Source organism: Pan paniscus, chromosome 2, assembly GCF_029289425.2.
Source record: "Pan paniscus chromosome 2, NHGRI_mPanPan1-v2.0_pri, whole genome shotgun sequence".
Taxonomy (NCBI): Eukaryota; Metazoa; Chordata; class Mammalia; order Primates; family Hominidae; genus Pan; species Pan paniscus.
Window position 1 is genome coordinate 137,272,207 of NC_085926.1, and position 26,921 is coordinate 137,299,127.

The following is a 26,921-nucleotide window of genomic DNA, read 5'->3' on the forward strand; positions in this document are numbered from 1 at the left end:
TAAGATTTTCTTAATAGTCAAAAAGAGCATCTTCCCATTTCAAAGCCCCTGCTCTGAAACTGATTATGTCACTTAAACCACAGAGGCCTATGTATCATCCAGATATTGATGGGGAGGAAGATGCGGTAGAGGGAGGTTTGAGTATGATGTCTGACCTACCTTTTCTTCTTTGTTGGCTGTGTGGGAGGCCACAATAACTGGAATAGGAGAAGCAGGTTTCCCATCAAGTTCCTGAAACCACAAGTGAAGATATATATGAAGACAAGGGAATTTACTCGGGAATTTCAAGTTTTCCCCCAAGAAAAGGATGATCAGAATTAGGAAGTGGGAGATGATGTTTAAAGTGAACCATCTCAGCTGGGCGCAGTGGCTCACGCCTGTAATCCCAGCACTTTGGGAGGCTGAAGCGGGTGGATCATGAGGTCAGGAGATCGAGACCATCCTGGCTAATGCAGTGAAACCCTGTCTCTATTAAAAATACAAAAAAAATTAGCCGGGCCGGTGATGGGCACCTGTAATTACCCCAGCTACTCGGGAGGCTGAGGCAGGAGAATGGCGTGAACCCGGGAGGCAGAGCTTGCAGTGAGCCTAGATCGCGCCACTGTACTCCAGCCAGGGCAATGGAGCGAAACTCTGTCTCAAAAAAAAAAAAAAAAAAAAAGTGAACCATCTCAGCCAAATTTATCACATGAAGTGCTCTACTGACCTGTTGAGCTGTAGATCTTGAGGGCTGAAAGTCTTTTGCCTCTTCCATGACATTTCTCTCTTCATTTGGCTATCAGAGAATAAAGCAATGATGAAATGAGATATTCTGAAATCATAATTTACCTAAGAACTTGGCCTAAATCCCAGATATCAGCTCTTAATTTTAAAAGAAGACAGCAGTTCATAATCTGAAGTCCTGAATGTACTTCCACCCTGTAGTTACAACAAATGAAGCTTGACATCCTGGCCACTCACCGTGACAAGTGGGTATTGTTTGGCTGGCCACAGATCAGCATGTGTTTCCTTCACCCATTCTTCAACAACAAAGGCTTCTTTTAATCCAGGGAACAGGTTTTCATACTCTGTTGGGTCAGCAAGGGATTCTGCTGCTTTCTGATTGACTTTTGAGAGATTCTCTCTCCAGAGTTTCACTACCCTATTATAGACATCATGGAACCAAAGAGAGACTAAGTAAATGTGCTCTCTTTTTATTGGAAACATTTCTTCCTAAAATTAAAAGTCTGTACCTTGAAACCTGACTGGGTAAGTAAGTTCGGGCCAAGAAGGCAGCTTCTGGCAGCCGTCCAGTTCTAATTAAGAGCTCTAGGCAGGCATCAACCCTAAACATTAAAAAGGAGAGGTACTGTTACCAAGAATAAACACTATAATAATGGTACTTAACACAAAGTAAATTTAGTGTTACAAAGCCAAAAATCTCCCCAATCTTCACACATACATCTCATTTCTGTCACTTGTCTTTTAATGGTTGTTACATAATCAACACACTGCAAGGGTATGAGGGGTAAGACAGCTTTCCTGACTACTTTGAATCTACTTAACTTAATTATAATAATTCCTAAGAACCTAAAGGGGCTTTTCAAGAGGAGTTAAGGCAGGTTAGATTAGCAAATTTTAAAGGCATAAGGATATATGCCAGCAGAAATTCAGTTCCACAAGACAAATATCTAGGGCAGTGTCTCCAACAGAATACCAAAGTGTCTTATTTTTTCTTCTATTTTAATTTCATTTTTTTTCTGTGCAAGTTTTATGATGTGGACAATATGTTTCAGAATTCAGAATTTTTTGGATTTTCGAAAGGTGATACAGTATGTATACTATGTATTACCTCACATCCTCAGCATGAAAAAGCCACAAACATTAATACTGCAATAACTTACATAGGAATGTTAAATGCAATAAAAATGTACCAAGTTGGTATAAAAGCAACTAAAAATACTAAAGCAGTTCAGCTCAGGTCTTGCCATCAAAACAGTTATAACTGTTTTCAGAATATTTTTGGATTTTTGAATTATGGATAAGGAATAGGGTCTATTCTTACAGGTATATAAATTCATAAATACATTCACATACATACAATGGGGTGCACGTTCAAAGTTATATGGCGAAGTATGGGATTGTAAAAAAAAAAATCAGTACGTAGGGGAAGGTTAAAGAATACTTTCGGGCTGGGCGTGGTGGCTCACACCTATAATCCCAGCACTTTGGGAGGACGAGGCAGGCGGATCATTTGAGGTCAGGAGTTTGAGACCAGCCTGGCCAACATGGTGAGACCCCATCTCTATTAAAAACACAAGCCGGGTGTGGTGGCGCATGCCTGTAATCCCAGCTACTTGGGAGGCTAAGGCAGGAGAAGGGCTTGAACAAGGGAGACAGAGGCTGCAATTAGCCGAGATCATGCCATTGCACTCAAGCCTGGGCAACAGAGTGAGATTCCATCTCAAAAAAAAAAAAAAAAAGGAAAGAATACTTTTGTGTTTTATTTCATAATACTGCCAACTAATGTCCAAATGATTTGGTTTATGCTAACTCGGTTAGACTTAAAAATATGAGACATCTTTATGCTTTATAGTGGGCTCAAATCTACAAGTAAGTGGCATACTTATCCCCTTTTGTTCTTGCCATAAATGGATCAAAATTATCCAATTTGGGTAAAATCACCTGCCCTTCAGGTACCTACTAGAGCAGCTCAATAGCCTCCTGCAATCATAAAATAAAATGCTTCCACCATTAACTGGCAGGGCTGTTGAAGGTGTTTAACACTTCTCCCACTTGAGCCTCCCTGAACAGCTCATTTAGCTCAAACATTTAGATCAGATGTGCTAAGGGCATCCCTTGCTGAAGGTGAGTGCCACCAAGGCAGCACTGTCCTGCTCTGACTGCCCAGTCTATTCAACACCATTTGGCCATTCATCAGTTCTCTCCAGGGTTCATTCTTCACTTCCCTCTCCAAAAACCATCCTCAGTGTAGAATTAATTAATCTTTTAAATTAATACTCACTTGCCCTGTAAAAAGTAGCTCATGAATGCCACATTATTTTTGCCATCTCTCTCCGCACCCTCTGCTAGCTTGTTCACCATATTAGCATTTCCAGAGGCAGTGGCCAAAAGCAGCAGGCCCCCATAATCCTGTGCATGATGCAGGCACTCCTGGGCTAGGCCAAACTGACATTTACTAATGGCAAGTTCAGCAAGTTGTTTCCACTTCTGTTCTGACTGTAAGAAAAGAGTTTCCAAGTTAAAATATCTTTAGAAATAAGCATTTACATTTCCAACATTATTCTGTTAACTGTGCAGACAATGTTTATAGAAAGAGCTGTGTTTGTTAAGTTGGCTCTATCAAAATAAGAATGGCATTGCAAAATGTACAATGAGGAAATGGAAATTATTCATGTATACAAAATGAATTTAAACACAATTTTAATGACGTGCAAATAATTATCATCAACCCATTATACTTTTATCTTATAATTACACAGGGAAAGTAAAACCATCTCACTGGAGTTTTAAGGCAATTAGACTGCAATTATTTTAACAAGTGATTTAATATCACTTTTTTGAAAGTGTACAAAACGTCTTTAAATATTTCACAATAATATTATGTCTCACTTGTAGCTTTTCAGAACTCAAAATGCTGCATGTTTAGATGATCTTAACGTAGCTAAAATTTATTTTGCATATCTGAAATTAATTTACCAGTAAATGCCAGTCTGAAACAACAATTGGGAGCCTCAATATACAAAGATCTATAAAAATATCATTACAAAAATGGTATTAACATTTCTCCCACTTGAGCCTCCCTGAACAGCCCATTTAGCTCAAACATTTAGACCAGATGTGCTAAGAGCATCTGCTGCTGAAGGTGAGTGCCACCAAGGCAGCACTGTCCTTCTCTGACTGCCTGCTCTATTCAACACCAAAAGATGAGGGGATTGGGCTGTCTTTCAAAACCCCTTTCAAAACCAACATATTTTTAGCTAGTTTCAGACACTGGCAAATAACTGCTATGTCTGTACACTTAGGCTTTCCAGACTAGTTTACATACTATTTTACATCTTTCCTTATCTTGCAGAACAGAGCTCACATAAGATATGAAAACAATTTTTCTTAAAACAAATTAGAGTGCTAAGAATATCTCCAATGTAATCAATTTAACTTATGCAAAGTTTAACATAATACATCTTTTAAAAAGATAAGAGAGAGACAATAACTTCAACAAAATGAGCCACTAATTTGCATTTGGGAAAACTTTAATAACAAAACATTACACCAAACACATAGAAGTACCTACTGACTTTTCCATCAGTTATGAAAAATCATGAATTAGTACATACCTCTGCTTCCACTGCTAACTGGTATGCAATTTTTAACTCTCCAAGCTGAAGAGCAAGCTCAAAACGATGCTCAGGATCTGTGGATACTGTAAGAGCTTGCTGCTTGAAGCCCTAAACAGATTTTTAAAAATTATATATATATGTTACTTATGCATACAAAAATGTATGTATGTTTTATATATATATATACACACACACATATACAGTGTACACACATTCACAGAGCAAATAATTTCCCTCTCAAACTAGAAACCCCACTATTTAATAAGAAGATGGAATAATTAAGGAGTCATTAAAAGGAAGTGGTAAGAACAAACCTGGCAGATAAAATATTCAGTGACAGAATTCTTACTGTTTATTAGGATAATGGAAGCTGGCTAATGTTAAACTCAAGTAACCAGTAAAACTGGAAATGTAAATATAAACAGATATGTCAAAAAGAAAGGAATTTTGCAAAGTTGACTAAACAAGAATCATTTCAAAAGAAGAAAACTAGGCACAGCAGTGTAAACTTAGCTGTTGGTAATCTACTCAACTAGGCTGGGAAGTAGAGATCATCTAGTCCAACCCCTCATTTTGCAGATGAGACTATTAGCAGTAAATGGCCAAAGAAACGGGAGTCAAATATAAAACCTTCCAACTTTCTGTCATCTGTAGGTCATAGCAAACATTGTGTATTCAGGTCCAGTCACCAATTAGGTGTCATTACCTATTCCTTTATTGTTGGTCTCAAGTCCAGTTCCTCAGCAAGTATCCAAAAGACAGGAAATCTAAAATTTCCTTCCCATGCTCCATTAAAGCATTAAGAACAAGCTTTTAAACCAGGGGTCTCCCAAACAACCAGTCTGTGGCCTGTTAGGAATCAGGCTGCACAGCAGAGGGTGAGCAGTGGGTGGGTGAGTGAGTGAGCATTACCACCTAAACTCCGCCTGTAATGGCATTAGATTCTCATAGGAGCATGAACCCTATTGTGAACTGTGCATGTGATGGATCTAGGTTCCGTGCTCTTTATGAGACTCTTAATGCCTGACGATCTGAGGTGGAACAGTTTCATCCTGAAATGTACCCCCTTCCCATCAGTGGAAAAATTGTCTATCTGCCACGAAACTGGTCCCTGGTGCCAAAAAGGTTGGGGACCACTGTTTTAAATCAACTATTGTAATTATTAAATTAGCTTCTCCTTCAAGACAAACACTACTGATGGGGTCATTTTTAGCTCTAGGGATGTAATGTGTTACACAAAAAGCTCAGGGATAGTTTACCTCTTCACCAGACTGAGGGAGAATGCTCATTTATGGGATAGTCAAGATTGAGAAGCTGGACAGCTTTAGGGTTCTGTCTGGCTATATCTTCAGGATGGCTTTATCATCAAGTTTGAAATGTTTTAACTTCTCAGCTTATACAGGCTGCCAACCCGCCCTGATCCATCCATGAATACGATGTAAATAAGGCATTCTAAATAACCGGAGTTACTTTTTTTCCACTAGCATTGATATAGATAACATAAAACCCAAGAGTGGAGGATGGAAGATCTCTGGAACTAGTCAGATACAGCCAAGGGCAAAACACATGAAATGAGGCGGACTAAATATATATACTTTTGTTTTCTGCTAATTCCCTACTACTAATAAAATCACACTAAAAGGATTTTTTTTTAAAGGCATAAGCTCCCAACGACACACAGAAAGGGAGAGGAAACAGTAACAAAAGTTTGGAAGCTGGAAAGCTGGTGGAGGAATATAAACATTTTGTTAAAACAGTAGAGAAAACAGATCCTAAATCAGGAGTGAGAACAGCATAGAAACAATGTGATTTACACCCAGTGTGTCTGATGAATGGTAGGGCTAAAAACAAACAAACTGCCCTAAAAGCATTTAGAAACTCTAGATCCGCTCCCCTCTCCCACCTCCCCTCTCTCACCTCCCCTCTCCCACCTCGTGACAAAGAAGACAGGTTTATTCTTTGGAGAGGGCAAACTAAAGAGTCTCCAGACCAGGAGATTCCAAGCACACTTGGAGGAAAAAGTATAGAGTATCAAAGGAAGACAGGAGATTATGAAAATGGATACACAGACTCAATGAAATATTAAATACTGAGACTCCAAGGTATCTTCTACTGAGACCCCAGAATGATGGTGACTGGGGAGCTTTTCAGTAAAATCTACTGAGCCCAAGGGAAAAGACTTAAAAATACTAAAATGTCAACTCCATGAAGGCTACATGTCAGCAGGAACAGTGCCTAGCACATTGTTAAGTGCTTGTTAAATTCATTACATAAATGGAAAGTCATCAAAAATTCATTGGCTAAAGATACTGACATTGAGACTCCCTAATCAAATGGGCCAACCACACCAGATATTGTGAAATCCAAACCCAATATGCCCCACCCACAAATTCAGACCTTCTGATCTGTTTCTTGTACCTTCACTCTTAAATGAGGGCCCAAGGACCTCAGATACTTGAGGAAAATCACTAACAGCAAAGATGCCGATCAAAATGAAGCAATAAAAGGAACGTGAAGGAAGCATACCATATAGGGGGAAGAGAAAACTTCAAAATCTAAAAACAGAAATATATCATTCATATCTGTAAGAAAGATACGAGAAACTTTTATCTATAAACAATAAGATTTTAAAAGAGAATAGGAAAATCAGTGCAGGACATACAACATGAACAATTCCAGAAAGACAGAATACAGAAAACAAAGGAAGGATATCACCATAGAACGATTCATGAAAATCCTTCAGAAATGTAGGACATAAGTTTCCCATTAAAAAAGCTCATCTAATAACTGGCAGAATTAATGAAAACTGATTCCTACCAAGGCCTACCATGATTATAACATTTCAGTACAACAGAGACGACATTCAGAAAGTTTCCACAGAGAAAAACCAGGTCATGTACTAAGAATGAGGAATAAAAATGGCTTTAGACTTCAACAATAACTACAAGGCAATGGAACAATGCCTTCAAAATTCTGAGAGAAAATTACCTCCAACAATTATATACCAGTTAAATGGTTGAATATGTTTTAGGGTAGAACAATGGCACTTTCAGATATTCAAAGTCACAAAACAATTTATCTCCCATTAACAACCCTTTTCTCAGGAAATTGCTGAAGGGCATGTTCCCCTAAAATGAGGGAGCAAAGCAGGAAAGGAGATAGGGGTATAAGAAACAATGGATCCGACAGGACAGAAGCAAAGGAAGCCCCAACATGATGGTGAGGGGAAATCCATGATGAGAGCAGGAAAACCAGTGCAGTCTGAAGGAGACTAAGCAAACTGAAAGGAGATCTTCAGGAACTCTGGAGAACCAGCAAAGTCCAGGGAGAATTAACCACAGGTACATAGAAAATTAAGCAAAGGGGGGAAAAAGACAATTATAAACTCTAGGGAAAACAAACAATTGCAGGAAAGGAAAGCTAGATAATATGCTACATGGTTCACCTGTGAGCAGTGATTACATAGCCATAATAATGTAAACATTTGAGTAGTGATCAATCAAAATTAGAACTATTCTGAGAGATAAAGGATAGGAAAGTGGCATGTATGTGGTAGACGCAGGGGAATGAAAGAAGGCGAAATTCTCATCTTCTACAGAGGGGGAAGTCACAAGAAATGCCTAAAGCTAAGAAATGAAGAAACTGCTATACCTCAAGTTATTTAGAGATATGGAAATAAATACCAAAAGAATTAGATAAAATAATTACCTCTAGGGAGTAGGAAGCAAAAAGGAGGGAGGGCTGACTTTTTTCTTAAGCTTTGCAAAACTTACTTTATGCTTTGCACATATGTAACTTTGCTTAAAAAACACTACATAAGAAAAAGTCATGTCATGGTACATTTTATATGTATTTTAATCATATTTTTTTAAAAAGCAGATGGGATAAAGCTAAAAATGCAGTGTAGAAATGAAAATATCAGGAGACTGGAAAAGAGGTGCACAGAAAGGTAAGACTGAAAATCACCTCCAACATTTAAAGGGGGCACTGAGAAAGGAGAAGGAAGAGTGTAAGAAGGGTGTATCATGTGCTGTAATAAGTGCCTTAAACTCACAGGAGAAATTCTATTGCCACAGGAAATCAGTTGGCAATTAAGAAATAAAGTTTTTCAACTCCATACTAATTTGCTTTCAAATTGCAAGTTTTAAAAAACAAAAAGAAAAAAACAAAACCTCTTACCTGCTTTTCCAAAAAGTGTGCAACTCTGGTCCTCTGTTCTTTTGGAATGGTAGGAAGGACCTTATCAGCCATGCTGAAGTCCCTCCGCATGACAGCTGTCTGGTATTCCAGGACTGAAACCAGCAGGGAATAGCTAACGATGTTCAATTCTTTATCCCCCAGATAAAGCCTGTTGTCTTTAGGAATGTAGCCTAGGAGATACATCGTCCTATAAAAGAAACAGAAACCAAGTTAGAAATTCAAATCTGCAATTACACAAACACACACCCCGCCAATCTCCCTCTTGCTCAAAACCTTCCCATTTGATTGACACAATTTTGGTTAACAACAGGCAACCTACTAAAACTATAACACTGAAAAATCAGCCTATCATTGCTACAAGCCAGCAACAGATTTTTCTAAACACACTTTAAAATTTAGGACAAATGCAAAATGATACTCAGGTACCTGTCCAAGTGGGCAATGGTGACTATTTCTCCTCCAACATAATAATTTAATCTGTTCACAGAACTTGTGTAAATGAAGCAATCGCCTACCCAAAGCCCTGTTTTCACAATTTCCTGAATCTCACCAAGAACCTACAGAAAGAAAAATAAAGATAATTACTTTATCCAACATCAGAAATCTCTCAATAAAAAGCTGAATATATCTGAGGGTGATATGGTAGAATAAGGAATGCAAAGTAAAATCCTTCCTATTTCTAGAAAAAAAAAATTTTCCTTGGAATTTTTTTTTTTTTTTTTTTGAGATGAAGTCTCTGTTGCCCAGGCTGTAGTACAGTGGTGTAACCTCTGCTCACTGCCAACTTCTACCTCCCGGATTCAAGTGATTCTCCTGCCTCAGCCTCCCAAGTATCTGGGATTACAGGCGCCCGCCACCATGCCTGGCTAATTCTTATGTTTTTTGTAGAGACAGGGTTTCACCATGCTGGCCAGGCTGGTCTTAGACTCCTGACCTCAAGTGATCTGCCCACCTCGGCCTCCCAAAGTGCTGGGATTATAGGTGTGAGCCACTGCGCCCCGCTGGAATTTCTTTCTTCATTTAAGAACAGATTCCTACTCAATATAACCCTTAGGCTCAAAACAGAAAAAAAACAAAAAAAACACAGAACAGATTCCTAGATTAGTATTTGTAATGTGAAATCTCATTGTTGGGTCAAAATCATGATATAAAAGAATACTGATCTAAACTTAGACCCTTCATAACATGACAATGAAATATTAAGTATTTCACAAAATCTAGGACATCTGCATAATAAATGATTTACCATTTGGGAGCTCATTTAAATCACTGACTAAATAGTCTTAGGACCAAAACAACTATAATTTCTTTACTGAAAGATATCAAAGTAAGTCTAAAGAATTCTTAAAATCAAAGTACACATTTCTTTTAAACATATTTATTTTAAATTTTGATCTATGAGTTACGATTTTAATTTTTCACATTTCACCAGAAATCCTTAAATGCTGTCTCCCTACACCTAATTTATAACGAAATGTTAAAATCAGTAAAGTCTGTTGTAAGAATATAAATCATTTGAAAACAAAGCTAAAAGCGAAAGTTGTGCTGATGCAATTACCTCAAAGGCATCTTCAATGCCATCTTCCGTAACTCCCTCATGTGTTTCCTGTGCAGCCAAGACTTTTTCTGACAGATACTTAAGGATAAAAAATGATTCCTCAGTAGCAATACAGACTAGCTCTCCAGAGTCAGACCAGAAAATCTGCAACACAACAAAATCATAGACAACAGATTTGGATTTCTGAGTGGATATGACAAACTGCACATACTTGGGTTTCTTACAACATTTACCTTCTTATATCAAGATGATAAGTATTCACTTAACAATTTTATGTGGCATTATTTGGGAGGGTGGCCAGCTATTATGTGGCTATGCTATTTAGCCTAGCAATGGAAAGACCAAACGGAGACAGGAAAGGAGAGCTGTCAGTAAACACTGAATGTGCTACACAGAGGACCAGTAGCCTATTCCCTCTTGCTCTAGAACAGTGTTTATCACCTTTTTTATTTTTTTCATTTTCACCCACCCTCCCTAGAAGTCTTTCTGGACATTTTTCTAATCACCTCCCCCAATGAAATTTTAATACCACAGATATACATATATAATGCATATACATATGTATAGCTATGCTTTATTCATAAAGAGTAAGCCCCCAAGTCAATGTTTACACCCACTGAGGATGCATGCTCTAGAACCAGACCCCAGAAAAGCTGGTTTGTTTCCAAAGATAATCTCCTGACAGTGAAAACTGTCAAAGCAGCGGGCAGTTCTAAAGGTAAACACTTTGTCACTGGAGATGGTCACCTCAAGTTCAAGCAGCTATCATCAAAATGTATGAAAAGGTTTTCTGAACTATGTGGAAGAAGGCATTTCCAAGTCAAGAATTCTCTGACTTCTTGTTCTCAAAGCATGCTTTTTTCCTGTCAAAATGGCACTGCCACTTACCTCCAATTGCTCAGAAAATCAGGATTGTTGTATCCTAATGAGGCCATAGACAATGTGTATTTCAAAAGTATAAGAAGTTATTTAAATTCTAAGTGCTGTTTTATATTTTAAATGGCTTTTGATAATCGAAGAGGGAGAGCAGGGTACAAAAGACACTTCTTGGCCTTAGGGACCCAGAACTCATCACAAAAATAAATATTCCAAAAACAACAATGGAGGGGAAACTCACATGTTTGGGCTGAATTTCAATTCTTCGTATGAGTTCTGTGTTGTCCCAGTCATAGAAGGCTAAGCCATTTACAGATCTGACTCCCAATAAGAAGCCGCCGTAGATACCTAAAGGGAACATAAAAAGAGTTTTGCTTAGGCATTTTTGAGCCATTACAAAGAATTTAAAAATGTATCATACGTAGATCACACTCACTTTCTGCTCCAAAATCTGGTTTAAATGATTTTTTTTCCTTAAAGTTCTTAAATATCTTTACAATGCTGTTGCTCTCTCTTATTGCATACCTGGGAGAAAAAAGGGAAGGCAAACATAACATGTTATATACTAAATCATAATTCTACCAAATGTTGGAAATATCTTCAAATATTTTTCAGTAATTATGCAAAAATATAAAATAAATATTTGAAGATTATCTGATGTACTGTTTTCCTAAGAGATCAGAGAACTCCTTACAGTTGGACAAATGATGAAAGGGTTTTATACTGTGTATGACATGAATTACTAGGGCTTACAAACCACTTTAGAAACTGAAAATGACCCAAATGTCCCCCATAGGTGAATGATTAAACAAATTATCGTATATTCATATAATGGAATGCTACTCTGCAAATAAAGAAACCAATTACTGATCCAGGCAAGAATATGGATGAATCTCAAAAACATTATACTGAACAAAAGATGCTAGACTCAAGAGTACATACTGTATGATTCCATTTATATGAAACTCCAAAGACAACTCTAATCTATATAGTGACAAAGTGCACTCATCAGTGTTTGCCTGGGACTGGGGAATGGGTGGATGGGGGGTATGGACAGACTGTTAATGGAAACAAGGGGATTTTGCGGGGATGATAGAAATGTTCTATAATTTGATTGTGTTAGTGGTTACGGATTACATACATTTGCCCAAATCTACTGACATGAACAGTAGTCCTCCCTTATCCATGGGGGATACGTTCTAAGCCCCAATGGATGCCTGAAACCTCAGATAGTACTGAACCCTATATACACTATGTTTTTTCCTATAATGTAAGAGGTGGGCAGCATATACAATGTGGATATGCTAGACAAAGGGATGATTCACGTCCCAGGTAGGATGGCTCAAGATTTCACCATGCAACTCAGAACACTGGGCAATTTAAAACTTATGAGTTGTTTATTTCTGGACTTTTCCACTTAATATTTTTGGAACACAGTTGACTGTGGGCAACTAAAACTGCAGGAAGGGAAACCACAGATGGGGGGACCGCTGTACAATTAAGTGGTACATTCTGTCTTCTGTAAATTATACCTCAATAAGGGCGATTTAAATTATAAAAACTGTGACAAATGGCTCATTAATCAGCCATCATCAGCAACAACTGCTTATATTCAGGCGTCTGCCTTGAAAAAAGGAGCTGTGGCTATCACTGGATATTTAAGATTGTCTGAGGAAGTGATGTGATGAGGGCTTTGCTCAGGACAGGAAAGATGCTGAGCAAGGTCTTGGCTGGATAGAGCTGAAAAAAAGGAACTATCAAAATAGAGGAAGAGGTGTGCTGAGAGAAGGCAATTCATCAACTATAATTTTGCTTAAGATAACACATTACCTTTGAATACACAGAACTGTATGTATATGTGTATTTAGGAAATTTATGAAAAGATCAGAACAATTCCATACCTCTCAATAAATCTTACTGTTGTAACAGTTTTAAAAATGTATCTTATTACACAACGCTGGCTTAAGTTACCCCACTGTTGGGGGCAAGATGCAACATAAAATGTGGGGCAAACAAAACTAAAAAAACTGTGAAAATGTAATTCAGTTGTGTGGTCTGAAAACACTAAACCCCTAATGTTTATTACATGCATTAAACAGGAATCAAAAAGGAACCAGAGCCAACGACTAGTAAAAAAGTCAGAGTTAAATGATCTTTCCTGCTTTTAATGAGAACATTTTATGAACATTCTGAATTCAGACAGAAATTTGTTAAGAATGGGCAGTGGGTACTATCACAGAAAATAAGTTTTAAAAAAGATTTAATAAATTTCTCATCAAAATGACCAAACCACAACATCACTCCCAAGTAGCTCATAAAGGGGCAGTAGAACCTCAGGACACTACAACACAGGGAGGGCATGCCAAAGCCTGCCAAGGCAGACATGAGGGTCTACTGTGCCTTAAGCCCATAAAGCACCAGGTCCTGCCATGGGCTCCATCAAAGAAATGGGTGCTGGGTCCCCAATTAAATGGAATTATTATATCAGCTTGAGTGAGCCAGCTCAACACAGAACAAAGAAAGCACAAAGACGGCTCATGCTATACAGTCACCTCTGACTCTCATCTTCCAATGGACAGCTCTGGTGAGAACTGTTTTTTAACACGGAGAATCACAGCCCGCATCAAGCCTTGAGAGTCTTCAAGCAGCACACAACACATCTGCAATCAGGGCATGCTGGCTATCATACAATCAAAACTTACTCTGAAGAATCGTGGGCCCATGCAAACTCCTGAGCAGATCCAAAGCTCTTGTTTCTCAATGCCATTGCTGTGTAGATGATATACTCCCCATCACCACACACCACCACAAACCTAGAAATCACAGAAGCCAGGGAGGGAAGTACAGAGGACCAAAGACATGTAGAAGTTAAGAAACAATAATTCATGTTATGGTAAAAGAATTCTAATAACAAATGTTATTTAGTTCATTATTACAATTTAACATCTTTTAAAAGTTATACATTTCTTTGAATACAAAGTTACAAAAAAAATTCTAGCCAACAAATTGAAAAGGAAATTATGAATATGGCATTACTGCTGAAATGTTATTGGAATGGTCTTCTCATAAATAAAGGTAACTGGAGGCAGGAAGGTGAGAATGGCTGGAAATGCAAAGGAGGAGGATTCCAATTATTCAACCAGTATTTGTTGAGCACCAAGATGCCTAGAACTTTGCTCATGACATTTATACCACAGGAAGGCACTATATTATTACAAAGACTATCTTCATTTTAAAGCTGATCATTCAAATGAATAAAAATATCTCACTCCAGGTTTTAAAGACTGTTAAATTCAGCAAAATACAGAGGATATTTTAACATTTAAATAATGAGAAAACAGAATGCTGCAGAGTCAACTAAAATTTTCCCAATGGACATAAGACAACTATCTTTAAAGTTGTTTATAACACTGTAAAGGCTGGTATCAAAAGACTGCCAAAGGCAAAACTTACAGCCAAGAATGTTTTACGATATTAAGGGAAATATGCATAATGCATTCTTAACCTTTATAAGACAATTATATTACAAATAATTATGGATACCATTTACTGAACTAGGCGGCATACTTGGTTTATATCTTTTGTCTTTTTCAATACTCAGCACAGCATTATAAGATGCCCAGACCTGCTGTAAAATAATTTTAAAGCTCCACAGGTTTAGACTTCACTGTGCTAGAAACTCCTCTCTCACAAGATGTTTGGTGACTTACAAATCTTAAGGGAGAAATTCAACTGACAGTTCAAATTACAAATAAGAAACAGAATTATTATCAATCCCAAAACTTTTTCAAAAGACACATATCTCAGAGTCAGGTTTTCTTCATGAAAGAGCAATGAGTCAGCAAGCATTTAGAGAGGGCACCTACTAAGTCTCAGCATAAGACATACTCCTTGCCCTCAAAGGAGCACACAAAAACACAAACTCAATGCATGCGAAATAACAGGAAACAGTACTATTTAACTATTCAAAATTGTGTGGTATAGAACAAGTCCAGATGGGAAACATGCTCCATCTTTTGTGCCAACTTGATCAAGTGGCATGGCTGCCTGCAGCTGTGTTGAGGATTGTGAGGCCAGGGCAAAAGCACATTGAGGAATGATTAGAGATGCCAACCACAGGGCAAGAGTGGACTGTGGATCTGCAAACCTGTTCTAACATACACAGAAGCTGAGGGACAAATTTTGGTGATGGCTTACCGCCCATTAGGATTGTGCTGAATAGTCTGAGGGTATATTTCACAACTGCCCATATCCTTTACTGCCAGTGGCAATCTTTCACCATCTTTAATTTCAGCATCTCCCATTGCTTTTAGGTTGGCCTGCTGGACTTCTGAATGCTTGGCCCAAATTATCTTTCCATTGGCATCCATGGACATGGCAGGTTCCTCCCGACCAAGCTGAAAGAAAGAAAAATAGCTCTCAGCAATGAAAAGGAAAATGAATAAAACCAAAACAAAACAGATTATTTTTTTCACCTAAAAGAGAGCTCCATTTCCTTTCTTCCACTTTAAATCTTCATTGCTTAATGTCTAGTACTTAATGAAAGAAGTGCCAGTTTTATAAAACTGGTTACTTGGAAGATGACAGTACTAAAATACAAAGAAAATGGTTTTGCCTATGTCCACCTACTGAGAGGGATAGTATAATTACCTTAACAATGATGCTCCCTTCATCATAGCCCAAAGCGACATTGTTTGACCCTCTTAGACTGGCCACGCACCATACCCTCTCCATTCCATAATTCAGTGTGCTCTCAAGCCGGTAGGTGCTTGAATGCCAAATACGTACTGTTCCTAAAAAGAACAATGTAAATACTCCCTTTTGATACAAACATCCGACAATAAACTGTGTCAGGTGAAAGAGACCCATAGAAGTCTTTCTATTCAAACAGATAACACTTCCTGGCAGCTTAATGACCAATTTTTTTTATCTACTGTCTTTAAATGATTTTTAAAAGCAACATAAACATAACACACAACATATAAGAAACAAAAACTAAGAATTACGATTTTAAACATGAAATAATAACAGGATTTCCTGGGTAAAGTGTTTCCTATGTGCCAGATGCTTTCTACCCACGATTTCTTCTCACTATAATTCTATGAAGCAGATATATATGTTTCCATTTCATAATTTGCCCAAACACACATTCATGACGTAACAGAGCCTGATTTTGAACCCAGGTTTGTTTGACTCCAAAGCACATGCTTTTTCAGTTTTTCTTTAGGACAGCTGACGGTCCTCTTATTTAAGTGACAGAATCAAAATACATGAGAATGATGATGATGATGATGATGATGAAAATAATGCCCCTTTACTCTTTCATAGCTTAAGTCTGGTACTTTAATAAAAATATCAAAATCCTTGCAAACCTACAATTATAATGCAGAGACATTACTTGCTTTAAATGCCCACTGAGTAGTTACCAGCATAGGAATAAACATACCCTTCTAACTTACCATCTTCTGAACCTGTGATAATGATTGGCAACTCAGGATGAAAGCTGGCACAAGACACATTTTGGGCATGTCCTTCCAGTGTCTGCACACATGTTTTATTCTGTAATTAAGACATAGAAAACATGTTTTATTAATGAAAAACATGTAACCAGCCCGCCCTTAATTTTCTCAGTGTACAGATACATTATAAATGATAGCAGTCATGAAAATCTAAATAATATCCAATACAAAAATTTTTGAAATAGGATGATCTTGTTGTATATACGAATATTTTATCTAATTACTTTGTAAAATAAATGTAAATGTAACTATCATATTTAAAGAAGGGGAAAAAACCCAAGAAGGCTTTTGTCTGAATATTATTCCCCCAAATTCTCAGGATAATAGATTTCCCCCTTAAAACTCATACCTACCATCACTGGCTAAGTAGACAGTGCTGCTTTAGCCTTTAATATTTTTATTCTGGATTTAAGTACAAATCTGAAAATGTTTCAAGGAAAAACTGACTTTCTAGGCCTCATTTTATTAATTGCTTATGGGAACTTTTGATGTGGAAAACAAAAATATCAAAATATAGGAAAATCTTAGAGATAGGAAGCATGTTAACAAGAATTCATAACTAGGTTTACAAGAGTACGATTTGGCAAAATGGTTGGTAATTGTTGATCTGCTAGCTTACAAAAATGAATAGAAGTCTAGAAGATTATGGAGGATAATTCAACATTAAAATGTTAAAATTTCTAAATGCAATTATGAAATGAAATATGAACATGTTGGTATTTTATTTTTAAAATCTTGATATGCATTGTTTTCATTTTTATGGAGAATTCTGGGAACACAGTTTAGGTGCAAATACTGATACCTTAAGTTATTATGCTGTGAACAGTTTTCAACAACCCAAGTCTTAACTGTCCTATAAGAAATAATAAGAAACATATCTAACATATGGAAGTAAGGTTATGAAAAACTGTACCTGATAATCCCATATTTTAACAAGACGGTCATCTGCACCTGAAATGAGGTATGGCTTGTCCCCACCACTGTAGTAATCAATGCAATTCACGCCTTTCTCATGTCCTTCCAAAGTGAAGTTTGGTGACGAAGAGCCCAACTGCCACACCTGCAGAGAGAAAGAGCATCGGCCAGTCAATATGGGGCCTTGCTTTTCAAAAGGCAAATCCACCATATTTCTGACACATTATGTAAAATGCCAAAGCCCAGGAGAGAAGAGCTATCAAATTTTATTTTTTATCCTGTTTGGTTTTTGTTCTTTCTCATTTTACTTGAATTTTCAGGGAACAAAATCACTATGGCATTCTTTAAAAGAAGTGCCAATTTCCAGGCTTTATCTCTAGAGATTATAATTCAGTCAATCCACAGTGACGCCCAGGAATCTAGATGTTATGAAATTATTTTATTATAGATTTAATATACAGCTCATGAAAGTAGATTTAGTAAGATATATTAAAAGTTGCTGGGTGTGGTGGCTCACACCTGTAATCCCAGCACTTTAGGAGGCCGAGATGGAAGTTATCACTTGAGCCCAAGAGCTCAAGACCAACCTGGACAACACAGCAAGACCTTGTCTCTACAAAAAAGTAAAAAGTAAAAAATTAGCTGGGCATGAAGGCACACGCATGTAGTCCTAACAACTCAGGAGGCTGAGGCAGGAGGATCGCTTTAGCCCAGAAGTTTGAGGTTACAGTGAGCTGTGATCATGCCACTGCACTCCAGCCTAGGCAACACAGACCGTAACTCAAAAATACATAAATAAATAAATAAAAATAAAGGCCTATTAAAAGGAGAAAATTACTGCCTAATTACAAATTTAAAGTGTAGAAAATTGTTAAAAATTACCACAGCACAGAATTAAGCTTTATCTTTACAAATATTTATTGAGTGCCTATTATATGGGAGGCCCTGTGGGGAGTATAAACGTGTAACAAATGTTTATCAATTACTGTATAAAATAAACTTTATTGGAACTGAAGATAAGACAATTATTGTTCTCAAGATAAACCTAAATTAGTAAAAAAAAAGTTTACAACTAATTTCAAAGTTAATCTATGTCAAAAGCAAGGATAATCCAATCAAAGGCAAAATAGCTAAGGTCAAAACCCTAAGATATTCAGACACATAACATTTTACATAAAGGAAAACTACTAACAGTGTTTTATATAGGTGAAAGCAAACATGTAAGCAAAAGTTAATTTATTTTAAGTCAATGCATATGGAAATATTTTAATTAATTAATTAATTTATTTATTTATTTGAGATGGAGTCTCGCTCTGTCCCCCAGGTTGGAGTGCAGTGGCGCAATCTCGGCTCACTGCAAGCTCTGCCTCCCAGGTTCATGCCATTCTCCTGCCTCAGCCTCCCGAGTAGCTGGGGCTACAAGCGCCCGCCACCACACCCAGCTAATTTTTTGTATTTTTAGTAGAGACGGGGTTTCACCGTGTTAGCCAGGATGGTCTCGATCTCCTGACCTTGTGATCCACCTGCCTTGGTCTCCCAAAGTGCTGGGATTACAGGCATGAGCCACCGTGCCTGGCATGGAAATATTTTAAATATTATGATAAAAAAAAAGGAGCATGATTGCCCTCACTGCAACATGTATTAAGCATCTAGGTCAGGTAAGGCACTTTGCTGTTTGCTATCGAATGGCTGGGGAAAGGGAGTGACACAGTTTCTATCCCCCAAATCCAGTATTTCAGGGGATAAAGATTTCCAAAAACGTGTAATAATAATTCAATCTGAGAAAGGCTGAAACAGAGGCAAAAAGCAATGGGAGAGATGGGATAAGCATAACTGGCTCTGTCTAGAGGTGAAGTGGATGTCTGACAAGAGGTTCTCAAGAGTAAATATTTGTGCTAAACCTTAAAAGCTGAGTAATTCTCCGGAGGAAAATATATCAAAACAGGAAAATAAAGAGAAGTGCAGGCAGATGGAACAGTTCAATGAAGTAAGGTTTTGTGAACATTCATAGCCTCTCTAGAGGACGGTGAGTAGACCAGGGTTTTAGGAGATGTCGCACAATATTAGCCCAGGCTAGTCCTGGAAATCCTTGTATTCCACACTAAGGCATTTGGACTTTATCCTTAGATCAGGAACTGTTTCAGAAAGATAACAGACAGCAGTGTGGTAAAATGGAGTAAGAAAGAGAGAATAGAGGCATATGGAATTTAAATGTAAAATAGATGAACGAAGAGCAGAAGTCAACAATGAATACTAAAAGGAGAGGACAGTAGTATCCTAAAAAGATACTGGCATTTTTCTTATTCTGGGTTTCCAAAGGCTAAAAAATTTTTATAACATGCTGCCTCCACACAGAAAAACGCTCCTCATTAAGAGCACTGAGTTGCCACAATATTTTTCTAAACAGAACATGTCATTTGGATTAAAATGAGAAATCCTATTTTGACTTCAAAACAGGCTTTTGAGAAAAATTTTTAAGATGGGTACATTTCTGACCAGTCAACAGTAAAACACCTAAGGCAAGTATAGTTCACTAATAATGATAACCGACACAAAATGTGGATGCCCTACCTTGATAGTCCTGTCCAAAGAGGCACTGGCAAACTGATTGTTATCTTTGGGGTTGATCACAATCTGCATAACATAATGGGTGTGTCCTTCAAACACTTGTGAGCAAGACCATTTTTTATCCCAGTCCCAGAGCTTAATAAGCATGTCATCTAGGCCAAAAGAAAGTCTCAAGTTAGTTGTAATTCTATTTTTTCACTTCATAACTAAGACACAGTCTTTAGAAGAAGCAAACCTAACACAAACCATATAATCCATGACTTACAGAAATAGAATCAAAACCAAATAGAGTTTTCAAAATGCTTATTTATCTTAAAAATAAATTTAACTCTCTACAGAAAAGTGGAGATAAAATAAATAAAATAGATTAGAAATAGAAAATATAATAATTCTCTGAAAAAACTTAAAAATTCAGTGGGCATTAAAGAATGGCCAAAGAGTAATATAAGTTTGATTAGAATCTAAGCATGACTGAATAGTGATAGCAATGACTATGTAGAGAACAAGCATTTGCCCTCACAAGATTGGTTTTTAAAAAGTTTTTAATTACTTCTCAATTTTTAATTTAAAAACATTTCAAAGAGCTATTACTAATTCAGTGCTACTTCTTTTTCCAGTCCTCCAAGAGGTTTACTATTTATACACAATACCAAGGAGCAAACTAGTTTGAATATAAAGATTGAACTGAATAGGGTCTATGGCAATCTGCCAAAAACTCACTCATCAACATGTAAATGACCTTTCTGTTCAGCAGATGTTTAAACATCTAGACTTGTAGGTCTTCTCTGACAGGAACTGGAGCAATCATTACACAAATCCTAAGTACAGTTGATATTTCATTATAGTACAAACACAAGCAGCATCAATAGCACAGTAATGGATCTAAATAGTTTAAAGGCTGCTTGGAATTAGAATTATATTTATAACAGCAGTTAAAGCATAGCATGTCTCAGTGAATGAAAATGAATTACCCAAAGAGACGCACATGACCAAAAAAGGTCATCTCTTACCACTGCTAGTTAGAATGAAAGGCTGGGTTGGATGAACAGCAATACAGCGAATGTAGTCTGAGTGTGCTTCAAACATATGAACTCTCTCCAGAGTATTATAATTGAACACTCTAATCTGCATGTCATCCTAGAAACAGAAATTTTAAAACCATCATCCCTGTTATCAAGTAAATTATACAAAAAAACTATATCACAGGCTCAAGGAATAAAGTCTATGCCTCAAAACATTGCTGTAAATAACAAAACAAATCGTGAATCAAAATCCTGCAACAAATTTACATAATCATTGACCAATTCAGAAAATGGGAATAGAGATTCATATTAATTACTTACCGCTCCTGTCACAACCCAATTCTTCCTTGCAACAAACTTTGCAGCTCGAACAGGAAGATCACATACTTCAAATGTCTTCACCAGTGTCTTTAAAATGTAACAAGAATACACAAATTGAGCTATAAGAAAATAACCACAAAATCTACTCTTATATTTCAAACATCCAATTTTTAAGATCACTTCTCATTTTAGTATATTCTCAGGCTAAAATATAAAAGCTCAACATTCAAATTTTTAAAAAAGACCAACTATCTTTTAATAGATTCAAAATTAAAACACTTTTTAAAAGATAAGAGAAAGCAAATATCCACAAGATGGTATTCCAGATCCTCTGTGCTCCAGCCCTTCCCTCCCTTTTCCAGCCTCACCTTTGGCTACTCCCAGCCTCACCTCTGCTCTTGTTCTCTCTGACTTGAAAATCCACCCATGGAAACTTGTACTTCCCTTTCATAATGTAGCACCTCATAATTATGTTTAGTGCCAATCTTTCCTGCTAAGCTCTCCAAAGGCAGGAATATTTTTCACACTGTATAGGCAGAGGCTAGAACAGTGGCTGGCACACAATTAGTGTGTAATAAATATTTGTTGAATGAATTAGCTCTTAGTTTCTTTTTTTCTTTTCTTTTTTTTTTTTTTTTTTGAGACAGTCTTACTCTGTCACCCAGGCTGAAGTGCAGTACAGTGGCACAATCTTGGCTCACTGCGACCTCCGCCTCCCAGGTTCAAGTGATTCTCATGCTTCAGTTACCTAAGTAGCTGGGATTACAGGTGTGCACCACCATGCCAAGCAAATTCTTGTATTTTTCGTACAGACGGGGTTTCACCATGTTGGCCAGGGTGGTCTCGAACTCCTGGCCTCAAGTGATCCACCCGTCTCAGCCTCCCAAGTGCTGGGATTACAGGCGTGAGCCACTGCACCTAGTCAGTCTTTTTGAAATTGAAACCCATAAAAGTGACTCATGAATAAGGTACAATTCTTTTGCATGCTTTAGCAATATGATTCCATACAAATGTTATTATTTCTTTTTAATAAAATATGAAAACACCGTGACTTATATGTTCCTCCGAGCTGCTCAGAATGGAATTATACACATAGGATAAAGGTAGAGACCCTCCTAGAAAGAGCAGAGATCATGGTACCTCTTTGTTCTCCTTCTTTGATGCCTGTTCTTAAAAGTCTGAAAGTCAAACTATCATTTTCCAATCCTTTTTTGTATCAGAGACAAAAATGAAATAACTAAGAAACATAATATAATCTTACTGATTGATTAACCGTGTGCACTAAAAAAGTAATAGGGACCGGTTCATAAGAACTGTCCTACTCTGACTTTTCAAGCCAGAGTTCAAAGATTCTTTAGACAAAGGCTGAATGAGTAGGCACTTCAACTCCAACCTGTAGAATCACTACCAGCTGACTATGATACAGACACTGAGAGTAGACAGAACATGCGATCTATAACACGGCAGAAAAATCCACAAAAGCTCAGGAGGAGCCAACAAATCCAGGGATCTGCTGAGCAGTAAAAATAAAGCAGCTGCAGAAGAAATAGCCAAGGTTCAACGCCATGTTAGGGGCTATGACTGATGCAAATAAAGAGTAAGAAAAGCTACACACACAATACATACAAATACTCAATGTAGACTAGGAAAGTATAACTAATGACTAATACTTATATGGTACTTTATAGGTTTCATACACAATTTTATCTAATTTTATTTTATCTTTTTGACAATCCTGTGATGTAGGCAAGGCAATAATATCATCTTCACTTCAGATAAATAAAGAGGCTCAGCATGGTTAAAAGGCTTGCCTATATAATTTAATCAGCAAGTTGGCTTCAAATCCTAAAATACTATGTTTTTTAAACCACTGCATGTACCACCTCAAAGAATATACAGTATCTCCTTATTTGAAATTCAAGTACATCTAAAAACCTTTTTACTTCCAAAAACCTTTTTGGCTCTCTCAAGAATTTGCTCTCAATACAGGAGTGGTAAATACTGTTGGTGATATAAACACAGGGAAATAACAGGGAGAATCAAAGACAGATTAATCATTCAACAAAGACTAACTATCTACCAGGAGCCTGACAGTGTATCAGGTAGTGCCTCATGCACTGGACCAACAGTGGGAAATAAGATGAGGGTAATCCTTGTCCTCACAGAACCTCTATTCTTAGAGGAAAGAAGGAAATTAAACATGAAATTACCACTGAGATGAATTATGAAAGGGGAAGCAGATGGTCCTGTCATAGGGCAGAAAAAGGTATAGAAGAGAAAAAGGAGGCAAAGTGGAAATGCAGATAAAGCAGAGATATATTATAATAAAGCCTAGAGAAAGATAAGAAAAGTACGCCTGGGCTTTAGAACATACGATGATCAAGTGATAGAGCTGAGATAGGTAAATGTAGCTGATAAGAGGGAATCCCTAGGAATAATCAGAGAGAGAGGACACCAACATATCTGTTAAACATAAAATCAGAAATATTTTAAACATCTCAAGAACTAAACAAAAAGGAAAAAAAAAAACAGTTATTTGCATCAAAGCAAAAACAATTCACAAGATAAAGATCTGAAATTGTAGAGAACACAAATACTGAACTAGTGATAAGTGAAATGCATATTATTCATTCGTTGAACAAATAATTATTGAGCATTTACTATGTGCCAGGTAATGTTATAGGTACTGAGATACAGCAGAAAACAAAATGTTAATTTATATAAAATGTCACTGATGGACTATGATATGGTTTGGATTTGTATCCCCACCCAAATCTCATGTCAAATTGGAGGAGGGCCCTGGTGGGAGGTGATTGGATCATGGGGGTGGATTTCCCCCTTGCCGTTCTCGTGATAGTGACTTCTCATGAGATCTGATGGTTTAAAAGTGTGTGGCACTTCCCACTTTGCTCTCTCTCTCCTGCCATCATGTTAAGAAGGTGCTTGCTTCCCCTTCACCTGCTGCCAAAATTTTAAGTTTTCTGAGGCCTCCCAGTCATGCTTCCTGTTAAGCCTGTGGAACTGTGAGTCAATTAAACCTCTTTCCTTCATAAATTACCCAGTCTCAGGTAGTTCTTTACAGCAGTGTGAGAACAGACTAATACAGGGTATGAGTTTAGTGTACAGTCATTTCTGTTTCATTACAGTGAGTATAAAAGTATAAAGGTGTTTTTAGGTTTACTTCTGGCTTTGGTTCCTTGATGCCATTTTGCCATTTTAAATTCCTCAAATGCGAATTTTACCTGGATTTCAAGAACTTTGGACGTTAAGGATAATTACTATATAAGTAGACACAACTGTATAGTATAGTGCTAACTATATGCTTTGTACTCTTAAATACAGTCTAGGAAGACTGGAAAATATGAGACAAACTAATTTGAAGGATATGTTATTTACTCAGGTGAAAGAGAATGAGTCAAGCATTCAGGCAGACAATCTGTAAGATGTGTGTATAATCAAAAGCTGACTATAAATATTTCCCTGATATAATCTATATGGCTGAGTGAAAGATTTATCTGTGTATCATTATATTGGGCATCTGGGAGAAAAATAAATTTAACGATATCATTCTTAAGATAGAGTATTCACTGAATGGAAAACTAACGATTAAATACTTTAGCAAGTGATTCTATAATACCATCAGTTTTCTCAATTTCAAAAAAGAGCTAATACTACCTAAGTCAGAGTTGTTATATTTAAATATTGTATTTAACATACCCAGGACAGTTTCTCCTACAAACTATCCCCTCATAAATGTTAGTTCCTTCATATTTAAAATACTTTGCACCAACTTGAGAAAGCAGTGTGCATATAGATTCTGGATTCTGTTATAGTATTTCTTCTCTTTCATTATAAACACAGTCTCACATAGTATTTTATTTCTAATAAAGTCCTGAAAAATTCCTACCTGTGTTTCATGATTCCAAACACACACACTGCCATTGTAAAGACTTGCCAACATCCATGGCTCTGTAGGATGCAGATCCACACTCTTAACTCGATCAGATCTAGCAGTTAGCTTTCTTTTGATATCAAGTCGCAGTGGCTAAAAAGAAACATTAAAAAAATTAAATTGCTAAGCCAAATAAAATACGTTTGAGATTTTAACTAAATAAGTGCATGAAGACGCCTACAAAACAATTCAGCTACTACTTTGCTAAGCTTTTGAAACAGTTTCAAGTCTAAGCACTTATTTCTTCATTTACACATCAAAAAAATCAGAATATTCAACATTTTAAGATTTACAGCAGTGGTCTTCAAGCTTTTTGCTCTAAGGATTCCTTTATAGTCCTTAAACATTTTGAGGACCCCAAAGAGCTTTTGTTTATGTGAGTTTTAGCTATTGGCATGTTACCATGTTAAAAATTAAACCTGAGACAACTTTAAAATATTTATATATTAATTCATTTTCAAATAACAAAAATAAATCCAGTACGTTAACTAAAATAACATGTTTTTATGAAAAATAACTATGTTTTCAAAAAATTTAGTGAAAAGAGTGGCAATATTTTACATTTTTGCAGAACTCTTTATAATCTGACTTAACAGAAGACAGATGGTTTCTCATTATCTGCTTCTGCCTTCAATATGTTGTGATATGTTGTTTTGGTTAATGTCTACAAAATAATGCCTGGTCTCACAGATACCTAGTTGGAAAGTGAGGAGTATCTTAATAGTTTTTTCATTACTTGAAATTCTTCGAAATTCGAGAAGTGGTAGTTTCTTAAAGGCTACTTGCAAGGTAAAATCTGCAACCGTATACAAGCTGTTTATACTTTGTTATATTAAAATCCATTGGTTAAGTCCATACTTTGAATGGATCTTTCTCTCATGCATGTTTTTCTACCATTAAGCATTGATCGTTTGGAAAATGCTGGTTCACTGAATTATGCACATCTTCTAGATGCTAACAACATCATTATACTTTATTAAAAAAATTACACATTCACTAATTTCACCACCAACTTCAACTGATAAGCCTTTAAGCATTGGAAATCCATCAAGTTCAGTGAGTTTTTCAAAATTCGAACTTTCACTTGAAAGCTTTAATTTTATCATTGGCAACAAATACTGTCAGGGACCAGCCAACCTCTTTCAGGTTTTTAAAAAACGTCGACCAAATATTCAAGTCTGAATAAGCAGAGTTTCTCAGTCATTGTTTCAAGTAAAGCTCACAATTTAAAAACGGTACAAGTGTTTCCCCTTGAGACAACTACGATACTTCGGTATGCAGTAGAACTGCTTTATGCATACTCCCCATTTCACCACACAGAATTTAAAAGATGCATACTCAAGTGTGGAGAGGTAATAACATTTTTACTGTTTCATCAATGACATTCTTTAGTGAAACTGACTTTTTAAAAAACTGTGTCACAATGAAGAATATACTAACAGTACAATTTGGTGTCACTTCACTAGCAGTTTTACCTTCCACTACTTTTACACCATCAGTGCAAATATCAACACTGTGAAAGGTGCCAATAGCGTCTCACTGTTAAGAAAATAATTTTAATTTGTGGACCTCCTGAAAGAGTATTAGGGACTCTTAAGGAATCGCAGACCACATTTTGAGAACCTCTAGTTCATAGAATTATCTAGTAAA

At 36.8% G+C, this 26,921-nt stretch overlaps 1 protein-coding gene across 2 annotated transcripts in view; it reads right to left on the reverse strand.

Moving 5' to 3' along the window:
• Positions 1–26,921, reverse strand: part of COPB2 (COPI coat complex subunit beta 2) — a 31,998-nt gene that overhangs the window by 453 nt on the left and 4,624 nt on the right. For both annotated transcript variants that reach the window (XM_003826539.5, XM_034957504.2), the window contains exons 2-21: positions 25,227–25,364; positions 21,320–21,406; positions 20,987–21,113; positions 19,980–20,128; positions 17,407–17,553; positions 16,434–16,533; positions 15,625–15,767; positions 15,172–15,371; positions 13,677–13,787; positions 11,411–11,499; positions 11,216–11,322; positions 10,099–10,242; positions 8,967–9,097; positions 8,520–8,727; positions 4,338–4,448; positions 3,005–3,219; positions 1,233–1,325; positions 961–1,141; positions 707–775; positions 160–231 (exon numbers count right to left, since the gene is read on the reverse strand). In XM_003826539.5, coding sequence (XP_003826587.1) covers positions 160–231; positions 707–775; positions 961–1,141; positions 1,233–1,325; positions 3,005–3,219; positions 4,338–4,448; positions 8,520–8,727; positions 8,967–9,097; positions 10,099–10,242; positions 11,216–11,322; positions 11,411–11,499; positions 13,677–13,787; positions 15,172–15,371; positions 15,625–15,767; positions 16,434–16,533; positions 17,407–17,553; positions 19,980–20,128; positions 20,987–21,113; positions 21,320–21,406; positions 25,227–25,364 — 2,622 coding nt within the window. The remainder of the gene's footprint in view (positions 1–159; positions 232–706; positions 776–960; positions 1,142–1,232; positions 1,326–3,004; positions 3,220–4,337; positions 4,449–8,519; positions 8,728–8,966; positions 9,098–10,098; positions 10,243–11,215; positions 11,323–11,410; positions 11,500–13,676; positions 13,788–15,171; positions 15,372–15,624; positions 15,768–16,433; positions 16,534–17,406; positions 17,554–19,979; positions 20,129–20,986; positions 21,114–21,319; positions 21,407–25,226; positions 25,365–26,921) is intronic.